The sequence below is a fragment of the Lathyrus oleraceus genome, chromosome 4 (genome assembly GCF_024323335.1).
Source record: "Lathyrus oleraceus cultivar Zhongwan6 chromosome 4, CAAS_Psat_ZW6_1.0, whole genome shotgun sequence".
NCBI lineage: Eukaryota > Viridiplantae > Streptophyta > Magnoliopsida > Fabales > Fabaceae > Lathyrus > Lathyrus oleraceus.
The window spans coordinates 489,872,735-489,888,925 of NC_066582.1; the positions used below are offsets into that span (position 1 = coordinate 489,872,735).

Consider the following 16,191-nt stretch of genomic DNA (forward strand, 5'->3'; position numbering starts at 1 on the left):
GACATCTTTTGTCCACAGACATACCTGTTTAGCTTGGTAGTCTTCATAATTGTTAAATCCAGTTCTTTCCTGGCGCAACATCTTTTGTCTGCAGACATACCCGTTTAGCTTGGTAGTCTTCGTGATTGTTAAATCCAGATCTATCATGATAATCTTTGTTGGTAGTCCAGTTCTTTCCTGGCGCAACGTCTTCTGTTCACAAACGTGCCCGATTAGATTGGCAGTCTCTGTGATTAAACCTTTTTGCTCACTTACACAATGAAGTTCAGATTTGCTAACTGGCCTTTTTGCCTCCTTTCCAGAGTGCAAATTTTTGGGATCTTTTGGTATTCAATCCTTCTGCTCAGATGCATGGATAGACCCGAAGCAGACACAATTATTGAAGAGATTCATGAGGGTTTGTTTGGAACACACTCTAGTGGTCATGCCATGGCGAAAAGGATTTTGAGAGCAGACTATTATTGGATGACTATGGAGATTGATTGCCATCTTCATGTCAGATCATGTCATAAATGCCAAATCTATGTTGATAAAGTGCATGTTCCTCCCGTGCCTTTAAATGTTCTGACGTCTCCATGGCCTTTTACAATGTGGGGTATCAATATGATCGGACGTATTGAGCCTACGACTTCAAATGGGCATTGCTTTATCCTAGTAGTTATCGATTACTTCACCAAATAGGCGGACGCTGCCTCTTACGCCAACGTAACTAAGTAGGTGGTCACTCATTTTATTAAGCACAATATCATTTGTCATTATGGGATCCCCGAGAAGATCATAACAGACAATGGGTCCAATATCAACAACAAGATGATGACAGAGTTGTACAAGAGTTTCAAGATCCAGCTTCACAATTCCTCTCCTTACCACCCAAAGATGAATGGGACAGTGGAGGCAGCCAATAAGAACATAAAGAAGATAGTGCAAAAAATGGTGGTGACTTACAAGGACTGGCATGAGATGCTACCATTCGCTATGCACGGTTACCGGACTTCGGTACGTACCTCAACTGGGGCAACTATGTTTTCATTGGTTTATGGCATGGAGGCAGTTTTACCCGTCAAAGTTGAATTCTCTTCCTTAAGGTTGATGATAGACGTAAAACTCTACGAGGCTGAGCGGGTGCAAAACAGATTCGATCAGTTGAACCTCATTGAAGAGAAAATAATGGTTATTATATGACATGGGCAGCTATACCAAAAGAGAATGAAGAAAGCGTCCGATCGAAGAGTTCGTCCTCAGAGTTACCAAGCTGGTGACCTTGTGTTGTAAATAATTATTCTTCCTCAGTCTGATCCCAGGGGCAAGTGGACTCCGAATTATGAAAGGTCATATGTGATAAGGAAGATTTTCTCTAGCGGAGCCATGATGCTTACTACTATGGATGGTGAGGATTTTCCACTCCTTTGTAAACGCAGACGTAGTCAAAAAATACTTCGCATAAAAAAGACCCCCTAAGTCGACGGCTTAGGCAAAAATGGGAATCCCGACGAATTGAAAAAAATGAATAAGAAGGTTCGGGAAAAAATTAGGGATAAAAACAAAAAAAAATATTGAGTACACCCGCTAAGTTGAAAAATCGAAAGGGAGGCTTAGGCAAAAAAGGGTATCCCGGTGGATCGAAAACCTGAAAAGGCGATCCAGGCAAAAGTTAGGGATTTAAAGCGAACGACTACGTCTGGTATTGGATCAGTTGATTTCATCATACTACTACAAGTTGAGAACCCGGAGGGCAGGAATCAGTTTGAATCATCTTCTTCATAAAGCAAAGGGATGAGAGTGTTAAGGTCATAAGGAATTATAGCAAAGTTAGAATCTGATGGGAAACCGTTTTTCACATTGCCATTCTTGTAATAAATCTTTTATTTTATTTTATTTTGCAATTGCCTCTTCCTAGGAATTGCCTCCTAATGTAAAGGCATATTTACAAGTGAATTCTCAATCAATAAAAGTTTTCTTTTCATTCAAAAATGTGTTCTTTATTTTTCTTTTACCTGTTTTTGTTTGCAAAAAACGTCCAAATTTTTTGATAATCATTGCATTTGGAAATCTCGGGCTTTACATAATATAAAAAGACATTTGAATATGCTTGTGATTTTATGCGTGGCCAGGTTGGTAGGCAAAGTGGTCACGCAATACCTGGGACATTTTGGTTGTTATTTGGGATGTTCAAAAGCGTGAATCAGCAAGAATGGCTCTTAACTTTGCCTTGTGTCCCTCAGCAATTGCGGTAATTGAAAATTGTTTAGTCCCCAGAGTAATGTTTCATCTTTGGTTAAGAATTCCCCCATTTCCCCAGTGGAGTTTCATTGATGAGACTTATAGATCAGGACTTCTCATAGAAGGGATATTTTCTTCCCAGTAAAAGTCCACCTCATTCCAAGCAGGGGCCCGCTGAGTTTGCAATTTATTTTTGCAGATCTCCTCCCCGCAGAGTTCCAGTATTTCAAAGTTCTATCTCCATCGGACTTTTTATGGTTTTATCTATTCTCATACGAAATCATGCATCATTATACCACATCCATAAAAATTGTGTTCCCGTTTTACACGGAGCATTACGCCATAGAAAAATTCAAACATGCATCATAACACAAGCCAATGATGTTTTCCTTGTTTCCCCGGTAAAGTTATCAGTCCCTTGGTATATCTCTAGTCTCTTTTCATTCTTAAAAGTTCCATTTGACTCTACCAACCAAAATCCAGTCATATCCTGGTAATCTTTTCAAATCCAGTCCTATCCTGGTAATCTTGTTAAATCCAGTTTTATCCTGGTGTCTTTGTTGTTGATCCAGTTCTTTCCTGGCGCAAAATCTTTTGTCCGAAGACATACCCGTTTATCTTGGTAGTCTTCATGATTTTTAAATCTAGCTCTATCCTGGTAATCTTTGTTGGCGATCTAGTTCTTTCCTAGCGCAACATCTTTTGTCTGTAGACATACCCGTTTAGCTTGGTAGTCTTTCTGATTGTTAAATCTATTTCTATCCTGGTAATCTTTGTTAAATCCAGTTCTATCATGGTAATCTTTGTTGGAGATCCAGTTCTTTCCTGACGCAATATCTTTTGTCCGCAGACATACCCGTTTAGCTTGGTAGTCTCCGTGATTGTTAAATCCAGTTCTATCCTGGTAATCTTTATTGGTGATCCAGTTCTTTCCTGGCACAACATCTTTTGTCTGCAGACATACCTGTTTAGCTTGGTAGTCTTCGTGATTGTTAAATCCAGTTCTTTCCTGGCGCAACATCTTTTATCCACGGACATACCTATTTAGCTTGGTAGTCTTCGTGATTGTTAAATCCAGTTCTTTCCTGGCGCAACATCTTTTGTTCACAGACATACCCGTTTAGCTTGGTAGTCTTCGGGATTGTTAAATCCAGTTATATCCTGATAATCTTTGTTGGCGATCCAGTTCTTTCCTAGCGTGACATCTTTTGTCCACAGACATACCTGTTTAACTTGGTAGTCTTCATAATTGTTAAATCCAGTTCTTTCCTGGCGCAACATCTTTTGTCTGCAGACATACCCGTTTAGCTTGGTAGTCTTCGTGATTGTTAAATCCAGATCTATCATGATAATCTTTGTTGGTAGTCCAGTTCTTTCCTGGCGCAACGTCTTCTGTTCACAAACGTGCCCGATTAGATTGGCAGTCTCTGTGATTAAACCTTTTTGCTCACTTACACAATGAAGTTCAGATTTGCTAACTGGCCTTTTTGCCTCCTTTCCAGAGTGCAAATTTTTGGGATCTTTTGGTATTCAATCCTCTCCCACCTTGAACGTTTGAAAATGCCGTTTCTTTACAACCTCTCAGGTGCAAGAAGATTGAATAGGGGTAGCTGTTGTACCCCACAATTTCCCCTCTTCTTTTTTTACTGTAGTTGGCTTATGTTTTATCATCATATCCATTCATGCATATCATTGGCTCTTTGGTTATGAGATCAAGGTATCCCTTTTGGGACTTTGTTCAAGCTTTAGAAGGAAGAAAAGTGGTAATCAGTGCAAGGAGGGTGGGATACCCTCAACCTCTTGATCATTCAAGCTACAAGGGTTTCCTCATACCCTAGGACATCTCGAATGGCCCATTACTTCATCATTTGAATGAAAATTGCAAGAGAATGGAAGTGGATCACACTCTCATATCTCTTGATCCCTGAGCTAGAAATATTGATCATATCAATATGTGGCATACTCATGGACCAATCTTGGATCATATTCATCCTATTATCATACAAGACATCTTTATTCCAAAGTTTTTTCCATTTTTCCTAGAAGAATCAAGGTTTTGAGGATGTGCACTCCTATCTGGTCATTTTTTTTATTACTGAAATTAGGGTTTGTGATGAAGTCGGTTTATTTCTGACTATTTGAATAAGACTTGTATCCATGGTATTCTATGTGTCCCTAAGTGTCTATGTGTAGAATATTGGCCATCAATTCCATTCATAAGAGGTTCAATTGATCAGAGGATTATTGGTTTGATTTAATTGGGGGAAAGTCAACTGAGCAGGTTAAAAAGTCAACTTTTAAATTTTTTTTGTCAATTTATGTTCCTCAAGTCAAAATTGCTCTACGTGTGGAATTTAATCAAGAAAAGTCAAGAGATTCAATAAAAATCAAGAATTGTGGAAAGTTGCCTAAATTGGAAACAAGGGTTTTGAAACTTACTATTTATGGCAAGTTTGGTGTTAATGAACAACTACCTTCATGGCCTTTGTTCTATATGATCAAGACTCCAAATCAAGTTGGCCTTAACATGGATTTTGTTCTCTTCCCTCCAAGCTTCAAGGAGGTACCAAGATTGAGTCATTTGGATCATCATAGCCTAAGATATGGTTGTGGAAAGTGAAGCGTTTCAAATTCACCCATTTGTCCCAAGACTTAGAAATTTTCTAAGTATCCCAAGCCAGAATTACCAAGCATTGTTCATGGCAGTTTTTCAGGATCTTAAGGATTTCATCTCAATTGGTTTCCAACATGAAAGTTATAGTATTAGATATCCCCTTTCCATTAGTTCCAAGAGCAAGTCATTTGGATCATCATAGCTCAAGATATCACTCTCACAAGTCAGGACCTTAGATTGTTTAAGTGGCCTTTGTACTTAGTGAAATTTTTCTCTGTTTTTATTCATTCTAAATCACATACTTCATGCCCATTTTTCACAAGGTTCCAAATCTCATTGGGATTAAACCTCAATATGAAAGTTGTAGGGCATTTTCCACTCTCCAATTTTGATTCAAACATCTTCATATTTGGTAACTTGAGGAGCAAGTTATGGATATAGCAAGTCAGGACTTCATTGGTCACTAATTGAATTGTGCTTGTCATCTTGATATGTAGTTTCAGGTAGTCATCTTCGTGGCCACTTTTGAAGGGGCTCAAGGATTTGTTTCGAATTATCCCCAACATTAAAACATGTTCACCTCATTTTCCTCTCTTTAAAAAGCTCTAACTCAATCCATTTGGCCAATAGGACATTGAGTTATGCTGGTTCAATGTTATCATGCTGCAAGCTCTATTGCCTCATCTCTTTGGTAGAATTTTTGAATAATGTTGCATCCCCTTATAGCAAGTCCATTCTCCACTTTAATCGCACCTCATTCTTTACTCCTTTTGGCCAAACATCGTGCCATCCCATGCATGCATGTCATGCAGCAAAATTACCAAATTAAGGAAATATGTTTTTTGTCCAAACTTGCCACACACACACTCCTTCCCAAGCCATGAGACTTGTCCCTTTCCCACTTCATCTCAGCACCCTAAAACGACATAGCACCCATATTCTTTACAATTCAAAATGCAGATTTACATGCCAATGTTTCTTTCTGCATAAATGGACCAACTTTCCCTCCAATGGGTTTATGCATAGGAAAAACATAACACCTCATCTGCAGAGGGATATATAAACTAACTTTAACCTAATTGTGAAGAGGAGACCATTTTGGAGAAAGAAGAAACTTGGGAGCAGCAGCACCTCATAAAGTTTTTGCACATTTCATTTCTAGATTGAGATCTTTACTACTGATCCAACGCCATTTCTGCTTGAAGAAGAGAACCAAGCTTCATTTGCCTTACTTTTGCAACTCTTTTGGGATCAAGAAGCAGCGAATCTTCTCCACTATGTAAGCCATCTACTTATTATATCACCTTTATTTTCAATATGTACATGCTATAAGATGATTAAGAGTGTTGTTTGAAGTTGGCTCAATGTGTTATTTTCATCTGTATGCCTGAATATGTGATGTTTAAGCTTGCTGAAGTTTTGATTATAGTGTGTTTTCTCCAACTTTCAGGCCATATTTCTCCTAAACTAGACATTGTTTTTAAATTTTGTTTGAAATGTCATTGTAGTGCTCCACGAGATCTATATTTTGTTTTCTTATTTCATTCGTTTTCATGCACTGTGGAAGGAGATATTTGGGTTGGAAGTGATACCTTTAGAATAGAGGTTATGGTTTATGTGTGCATGGCTTGAGGTAGGGGACGATTCGCTGGCCGTTTCTGATTGGTTGGGACTTTGTTTTGTCCACTAGTGACTTAAGTGAAACATGACTGGTTGATGGTCATGTTCACATGATTTTTGTACATTCCACGTATTTTATGATTGTGACGTTGCAAAAAATCTGGCCTTGGGTTTGGTTTGATCGTTAGGCCTAAAGACTTTGGTCTTCACACCCCCTCGTCCTGATCCCATGAGCGCGTTTTACTTAAGAACCAGTTCATTTCTTGTTTACTAATGCACCCCCCCCCCCTTTCTTTCTCATTTATTTTTATTATACCACTTTTATTTAATTCTATTTAAAAAATTTATTTTAGACCAAAAATATTGATTTAATTTATGAGGGACATTTGAAGTGTTATTTAATTTTTCACATTATTTATTTTATTTTTTTAATTTATTTTAATATTTATTTCATTTTTTTGATTACATGTATCTATTTATGCTAGCTTACTTTGTTAGGGTTTGATTTTTAATCTTCCCCTTTGAGTTTTGACCCAATATTTTACACACTTATAGACATATGTATATAGGTCTTTTGAGCTTTCATTTTTGATTTGGTTGTTAATTTTGAGTCAAATTTGAACCTTTTTTCAAAGTATCTTTGTATTGGTTACTTGTTTGTGCTTAGTCTAAATGATCTAATTGTTTGAACATATTTTACACATGATTTTGAGTATATCTCTAGGGCATTTTGTGCTTCTGACTTCATATTTATATGAATAATTTTTCATAATTTATCTATGCTCCTAATTATTCTTTTTGAATTATGAAAGACATGCTTCTTTTTTTGTGATACATTTTGTATCTAGTTTGCTTATTTTAAATTGAACTTGTGCAACCATTAGGGCTCTATCTCTCTCTCTCATTCTCTCTTGACCTAATCATCATCATTTAGAAGTCTTAAATTCACCCATGTGACCCCTTTTAGGTATTTCCAAATTATTGTTGCTTTGCTTGTTTGCCTTGAATTCTTCTTGTGTGCTTTTAAGATCATGGTTTGGATTGTGTCTTGTGCATTCCAACTTGAGTGTTATGAGACCAATTGAATTTGATCCCTCTTATCTACACTTATGATTTATTTGATCATGGTATCCTTGTACCTTGCTCCTATGATTCTTTGGATGGTATTCCATTGCCATTTATCATGATGACAAATTAGGAGCTACATTCCTCCTTGTCTTAACCTAGTTTTGAATTTAGTGGATGGTGAAACTCTTAGGAGTTTGGGATCCATCCTTGTGTATTTTAATGTTACACTTGTTTCATTTCATTTTGTCTCAATTTAATTTCACATTTCCTTTTATTTTGTTTTGATAAAGGATTCCTTGCTTGGATGATGTTTACCTTTTGACTTACTAGTTTTACATGAACCTTGGGTTTTTTTGGTTTGTTAATACCTTTTGAAGTTTGGAAGTTGTATTTGATGCTTTGAAGAGGACTTTGTAATTGTCCCATGATCTATGAGCATCTCTCTTTTAATCTTTGTTCATCTTGTTGATAAAGGATTCCTTTTCTAGGATGGTATCTTTACTTGCTTATCAAGTTACTTGACTTTGATTTGTATATGCAGTTTGGGATGACTTCTTTTTGTTACTCTTGGATATCATCTTGAGTTAACTTGTTGCACAAATATCACATTCCTTAATGTCATGTGCATGCTTCCGTTGTTTTATTATCCCTTGCTTAAGCCTTTTGGACTTATGTGATGTTGTTGCTCATCTTGACTTGATAACTTGTCTTTTGCTTGTATCCTTCTTCCATGACTTGACATGGATCACTTTGTTCATATTTAATCTACCCTTTCATGACTTGATATGATTTGTTCATCTTCTATTTGTTTTTCCATGACTTAATATGGACTACTTTTGGTATGAATTATATTACTTTATCTCTTCCATGAATTGATATGGATTGTTATTGCTTCATTTATTCTTTCATGACTTGATATGGCTTACATTGTTTACCTTTCATTTATTTCTTTCATGACTTGATATGGCTTACATTGTTTACCTTTCATCTATTTCTTTCATGACTTGATATGAATTATCTGGTTTCTATCTTTTTGTCCTATGACTTGATATGAATTGCTATTGCTTTTACCTTCTCCCATGACTTGATATGGATTGTTATTGTTTATATCTTCTTTCCATGAATTGATATGGATTATTTTGTTGGTCTTTCATTTATTCTTCCATGACTTGACATGGATTGCAATTATTTACCTTCTATTTCATCTCACATGACATGATATAGATTGCTACTATTTTTCTTTTCTATCATGACTTGATATGGTGTTGTATTGCTTATTGTTCCATGACTTGATATGGATTATCCTTCTTCTTTTATCTTTTTTCCTTGTGTGAACAACATGTTCCCCATAGGATTTTCTTTGGTTCATTCTTGGCTAAGTTTGAACTAAAGTAGACCTTAGTTTGATAACCAAGCATGACAACATTAGGTAGACTCCCTTAATCCTTAACCTTAGGTCAATCTTTGCATGATAACTCAGGTAGATGTTTCCCTCTTACCCTAACTTTAGGACCACTTTTGCATGCCAACATTAAGGTTTATCTTGAGAATTCCCTTAGATTTTCCATTTCTCTTTTGCATTCATTATAAGACAAAAACCTTTCTTAATCAAAATCCAAAAATATTCTAATATTACTTGAACTCTGTCAACAATAAGAGAGAAGTACTTATATACCTCCTATTTGGGTGGATCATTTGATGTATTCTTTCAACAAAATACTCAACCAATCAAATTTATTTTGCCACTTGGATTTTCTTATGAAAATTTTCAATAAGGGTGGTTACCCATAAAAAGCACCAACAAATCAAAAAAATTGAGAAGAACTATAGTGCTATGATTCTCTTTGATACGTAAGCATTGGGTTGCAAAGCCTAAGCGAGCGCAATAATAAAAACTTTCTTTTTGTTTATAATTCAATGTTTGCATGCATTACTTTTAGTTAGTAAGTTTTAGAATAAACACACATCTTTGATTAGAACAACAAGAGTGGATCCTGTAGAGTACTATAGACGTGAGGGGTGCTAATACATTTCCCTTGCGTAATCGACTCCTTTACCCGTCTTTTGGTTGAGAGATCATCATATTCATCCTTCTTTAGGTTTACTCAGTGTTTCCTTTCCCTTATATGGGACAAATAACATTGGTGGTGACTCTGTTTCGTGTGCGTGTTTCTCCGAGATGCGACAGGAATCACATCGCATCTAAACTAGTTCTGTTACTCAGTTAAAAGAAAATCAAAGTTAAATCTCCATATTTCTTTTGGTTAGTAGTGTGTTGGTCCTCGTGGCTTAGTAGGTAAAATGTATTGTTCAAATGAGGTTTTTGGGAGTGAGGGATATTGTTGGAAAAACCAAAATTCTTACATGGGAATGGTTTTTAGCTAAGGTCAATGGGCAAATTTATCATCATTGGATGCATTAGTAGTCAAACTCGGGACTTTTCATATCTAGTTCTTATTTTTGTAAGTTATACATCCTTGTATGAAGGGTTGAGCACCCCTTTTATTCATTCTCAATATAACTTCAATTTTGAATATAAAAAAATACAAATAAAACTAAGAGTATTAGTAATTTATTTAAAATTTCAACTTTAAAGAATTTAAACATACTTAGACTAAAAAAAACTAATATTTATATATACTAGTTACATAATTAAGTCTAAGATTATTGCGTGCTCCATTCTTAGAGCATATTATTGAAATAAGAAATTACATTAATATGAAATATCAAAGGCTTTCATAAAGCTCTGATGGAAGACGTGGTTGAAACATAACTTCAAGTGGATTTTCCTTAGGTAATGCCAATCCTAACCCTTCAGTCATATCAACTTCATCACCTTCCTTTGTATATATATCAAACCCTTGAATCAACCTAGCCAAAGTCAAATACAACACTTGCGTCCCAAATGTTGAACCAGCACAAGATCTTCTTCCATAACTAAATGGTATGTACCCAAAATCCTGATTTTGAAAATCAATGTGATCATGATTATTGAAAAACCTCTCAGGTTGAAATTCATTAGGTTTGGACCATATTAGTGGGTCCCTTTGCAATTTCCATAGATTAATAACCAAACGAGTGCCTTTGGGGACCTTGTATCCTGCTACATGGCAATCATCTGTGGCTTCCCTTATTCCTGTTAAAGGTGCTGGTGGATATAGTCGAAGAGTCTCTTTGATAATGGCTTGAAGATATTTGAGGTCTTTGATGTTAGATTCTTGGACCCATTTGTGTTTTCCTATGTTTTTGTCTAATTCTTGTTGGGCTTTTTTTAAGATCTTTGGATGGTTTATAAGTAATGAAATAGCCCATACTAGTGTTATTGATGTGCTTCCTGAGGCTGTAAGGATAAGAATCTACACAAAAAATAGTACTTTAATTAACATATCAGAAATCAAAAGCGTAATTAGTTTTCTTTAAATTTTCACTTGTGGGATTCATTTAAAGACAAAACAAAATTTTGTATGGAGAGAGTCAACACAAAAGTTGTGCAGGATTCAAACGTGAGACTCTTAGGTCCAAAGTCTTCACCAACACACCAACTGGGGTGACAAAATAGGACTGACATGCAGACATGACTTTTTTCCTGCACTTTTTTATGGACAGATTAAACTTTTAGGCCCCCACCCTCTAATGTTCCCGCCTCCCTCCGTTTTAGTTGGCTTTTGTGAGTGCGAATATTATCATAAATTTTTACAATTTTCAAACTTTAGAAATACAGTGTCCGCAGACCCGACCCACCCTTATTTTTTTCCGAACAAAGAAAGTTTTTGCTGAACGGAACTAAATTGGGTGGGCAATAGTCATTTCCCACCACCTATCAGACCAACTCTTGATGGTTTAATTCAAACTATACCAGTAGTTTTATTCTATAACAATATATAAAGGGAATACTTCCTTTTGGTGTAGCCTATTTTTCTACCATTTTTATCCTTATTTTATTATATAATTTACCTAATAACTTTCAATAAAACCACTATTATTAACTTCCACGTAATTTCCTATTAATAACTTCCACATGCTGTATTTTTTAAAAATTAAATTATATTTAAATAAAAAATATTATTTATATTTTCAATGATGTGCATTAAAAAAACGAACAGACGGGCACGCGAGTGCCCGTCTGCGCGTGCCCGTCTGGACGCTAATAAACATAAATGGAAAACGTACCATCGATGTTGCTTTGATAACTACCTCGCGTTTGTGGCCACAAATTTCATCATCCTCTTCAAACATTGATATCAACACATCCATAAAATCATCCTCACATTTACCATTTTGTCCCTCATCTTTCTTTCTATAATGTTCATGCAACCACTTATCAAGAATAAAATCCATTTCCTTAGCTGTCCTCTTCATGAAACTCACATGCCCTTGAAAGTCAAACCAGCTAAGAAATGGAATAGCATCAGCCAGAACAAAAACACCACTTAGATATGTAGCATCTTTAATTGCATTCCTTAATCTCCACGCTTCACTATCTTCTTGATTTATTGTTTCACCACTAAATCTTTTCCCAGCTATCATCCTCACAATTATATTAAATGTCATATGATCTAAAAACTTGCTAATAGGCACTTCATATGAACCATTTGATTTTTTCACAAATGTGTACAAATCTTTGACTAGAGAATATATCTCTAAATCTCTAACATGTTTTAGCTTTTCAAGTCTATGACTTGATAAAAGCTCAACAGTAGCAATTTTTCTCATATTTCTCCAATAATCTCCATATGGTGCAAGAGCTAAAATAGCATTATTGTAACCCATGTATCTCCCTGCAGCTATATTAGGTCTTGAAGCAAAAACTTTGTCATTTTTTGTGAGACATTCTTTGGCAATTTCTCTACTACTCACCACTAGGGTTTTGTGACAACCAATCCTAAGGGAGAAGATTGCACCATATTTTTCAGCCATGGTTGAGAAGGTTCTAAAATATGGTTCTTTAGTGCTTAGAAGATGAAGATGGCCTATGAAAGGTAAAGCAAAACATGGTTCGAGTATTTTGTTATGGTTGATGTTGAACTTAGTTTCTTTAGATCTATTAGGTGATCTAATAGTTCTAAAGACAAGTTTTACAATCAATAAGGCTAATATGAATGTAGAAATTTGAAAATAAGAAGGAAGGTCCATGTTGTTATTGGATTGAGAGGATATAATAGACATCTATTTATACAACATCTAAAATATCTAGCATTAATATTATTGAATAATATGTATGGTCAAAAATCATGTGAAGTTTATTATGTGGTTCTAAATTTTTTTATAACATATGATAGATATTTTCCAACACTAACAATATGAAAAACACGTTTTCATACTGTAACAAGTGTTACGTGATTTTTGAAGAATATTATAATATATATAACTTAAAACGTAATTTATTTGTTTTTTAAAAGTATTTTATAATTTATTTAATTTTAAAAAATAAAAATATCTTCTCCGTCTCCTTCGAAATCTCTCTCTGATATACCCTAAGATAAGATGACTTATGTATCACAAAAAGACGATTTTTAAACCTAATTAATAATATGAATATATTATTGGTGGTCAATAGTAAGTATGGGCCTACGGTAGGGCATGCAATGCAATTTCTTTTAATCAACAACCATAATATATAAGAGTTTTGCAAGATTAAATATGATTTTGCATTGTTTATGCTTCTTTTTTTTAAAAAAATTGTATTAAGATTATTTGAAGAATGTACTCTTATTTTAATCTTTTACAAGAAAAAATCCTACTAGATTGTTAAACTATGTTGTTGAACTTTAAAATAGTCGAGAATTTGGTTAATAATTTTTGACATCGATTTATTTTTGTAAGTGATTGTATCAAAGAATTAACTATATATATGTCCCTTGAAAATTACATACGGATGAAATACAACTTACCTTTAAAAAGAGAGACGTGAGGGAGACAAATATTAGTCAAATCCATCATGTTGATACTAGTATGTAGCGTGGAAGAAGGGATACCACTGGCATATATTTTGTATTTATTAATGTCAATTTTTTTATTTTGAAATACTACCTCTAATCCTATTTACAAAAGAAAATATATATTTCAAATTTATTGAACAAACAGACATATATCATAGATCCGATATACTTATTATTGAATAAATCTAAATAAAATAATTTTTTTATAAATAAAACCAAATAGAATATTATCATATGTATCTTAAAAGTGATTGATACCTCTTACGTAATTAAGATTTTCTTTGTAAAATAACAAGATATAGTACATGACTAAAATTAATTTACCTTTAAGACCTGTAATGCAATCCATCTTAGCATTTTCTACAAGAATGATGAGATATATATGATATTCTAAACAATTCTTTTGCAATTCAAAGTAAAATAGGAGATTTGGATCTTTTGTCTAACACCTCTAAAGCAATAGAAGAATCTCGCAAATTTACCATTAATAATGAGAGATAGCTTAGCATATAACATACTAAAACTTATCAAATTAAAAAACAAAAACATTAAAACCAAAATCCTTTTAGACCTAATTATGAACATCTTGACCAATATATTTCAATAGATTTGATAGATTTGATAGAAACGGCTACAAAACTCATCAAGAGTTGGAGCAGAAGAGCCATCGAAGTTGAAAGTTGCATATGTAAGTTCATCAAAGATATGCATGTTGGTGAGTATAGTCTTGTCTGCCTCGATGATCGAGGAGGAAATATCATCTATAATAATATTATTATTAATGCTTGCTGAGTCACCTGCAAAGACATTTTTCTAATATAAAAGGAATACGAGATTGGTCACATTAGAATCATTAATAATTTAAATTGAAATAAGATTTGTTTATGCCCTTAAAAGGTTTTGATGATAACAATGTATTTAAAAAACAATAGGGTTTGCTAATAGTTGTTCAAGTGTGCAGGTTTTTAAGTCAAATTATATCAAGGTTTCAAGCCTATCAAAAGACTAATTCCACAAAGAAGTTACTCAAATTGTGGTTGGACAGAATCTGGTACCTCAGACTTTGAAGATCAAGCCTTAGCTTCTGAAGTCCAGCCAACACCTAACCTTTGTAGACTCTGCTCAAAAGCAACCTAATTTATCAAAAGGTTCAGACTTGTCAACTCTGCATTAAATGTGCATGGCTCAAGAAAGTTGATTTATCTTGATGTCGCCTGAGTTGTTTGCCAATACTCATGACTACCTAGTTCTAATTGTCATGGTTATCGTTTTAAATAGAGTTATTACGAAATATGATTTAAATATATATTCTGCAATAGCTCTAAATCTGCCTTGGAACTAGTTCTTCATCTTTTCAAAGAAGTTACCTCCGATGACTATTTTGCTGGTCTTATAAAAGGAAGCTCAGGGGTATGAAGAAGATGTTGGTCATGTTGATCAATATTGGTTTGTTGACTATTGTTGAAAACTCTGAAAGTGCTAAAGATTCAAATACTATAAAAGTCTTTGATTTAGTTGTCAATAGAACCACATAACACAAAAAGCATCTGATACAAGCAAGATCATATTTTTATATTTGTTAGCTTGTACATATGGTATTAATATTTCTTATCTTTGTTTATCTTAGAAATCTTAAAGACATCAGAATTTGTGTTGTAACTATGCACCACTGATAAGAGTATCGAGTGCATTTGGATTTACTATCTTAAATTGTTGTTTAGAATCAGTAAAAGTCTCAAACTTAGTGTTTGAGCAAACAGAGTCTCTTGCCGAGTGCTTGAGCAAAGAAGTCTTGAACCAAAGGTTTAAGCAGGAAGTCTTGAGCAGTTGGCTTAAGCAAGGAAGTCTCTTTCTGGTTAGATTGAGCAAAGAAGTATCTTACACGAGTGCTTGAGCCAGAAGTCTTAAACTGATGGTTTAAGCAAGAAAGACTCTTTCTGGTTACATTGAGCAGAAAGTCTTGAATGTGGGTTTAAGTAAGAAGTCTCTTTTAGGGTTTGCCTGAGCAGGAAGTCTTGAGCAATTGGCTTAACCAATTGTAATATGATTAGTTATAGTAAAAAGCTCTTGTGCTGCAAGGCCACTGGACTACTCTCGGGTTGTGAGGAACCAGGACATATCGTGTGTCTCTTTATTTACTTCTGATTTTATATCCAGTTGTGCAATAAACTCTGAAGTCAGACTCTGATCTGATTTAGTCTCTTACTTGGATAAGAGTCTGAGTGTGACATCTTAGGTTCTAAAATAGGTTAAAGAAAAGAAATAAACTTTCCCATACACAATTCGACCCCCCTTCTTGTGTATATTTTTCTCACTTTCGATTTATTTTTCATGAAAAATACTATTGATCTTGTACTCGCTAAGTACACTAGTTAATAACTTTACCGGTGTTAGGTCAGTCAGAGTCGCAATGTTATTTTATGTATAAGTTATCTAAAAAGAATGTGTCATTTGTATTTGGTAATTTTTCAATTTATATAAGGTCTCTTATACTCTGAGTCTTTTACGTCCAATTTATTTGTTATTATGATACATGTCTCCTTGTCTAACTTAAGGCCGGAAAGGGAAACAAGACTCACTTTCTTTTTTAAGAGAGGCCATTTAAGACTATTTGCATGTATAAAGGACATTGACTATAAATGAGTTATACTTAAACTTGGGTCGATATGCTCAACTTGGCCCATTAGGAATGACCCAACTTAGTCCTTCCCCGTGAATGAATTAAGTCGA

At 34.6% G+C, this 16,191-nt stretch overlaps 1 protein-coding gene across 1 annotated transcript; it reads right to left on the reverse strand.

Moving 5' to 3' along the window:
- Positions 1–10,131: 10,131 nt before the first annotated feature.
- On the reverse strand, positions 10,132–12,678 carry LOC127076533 (dimethylnonatriene synthase). Its single transcript, XM_051018210.1, has 2 exons — positions 11,693–12,678; positions 10,132–10,878 (listed from the first exon to the last, which is right to left on the reverse strand). The coding sequence occupies exons 1-2, from the start codon at positions 12,653–12,655 to the stop codon at positions 10,249–10,251; spliced, it is 1,593 nt and encodes a 530-aa protein (XP_050874167.1). The 5' UTR covers positions 12,656–12,678; the 3' UTR covers positions 10,132–10,248.
- Positions 12,679–16,191: the final 3,513 nt, after the last annotated feature.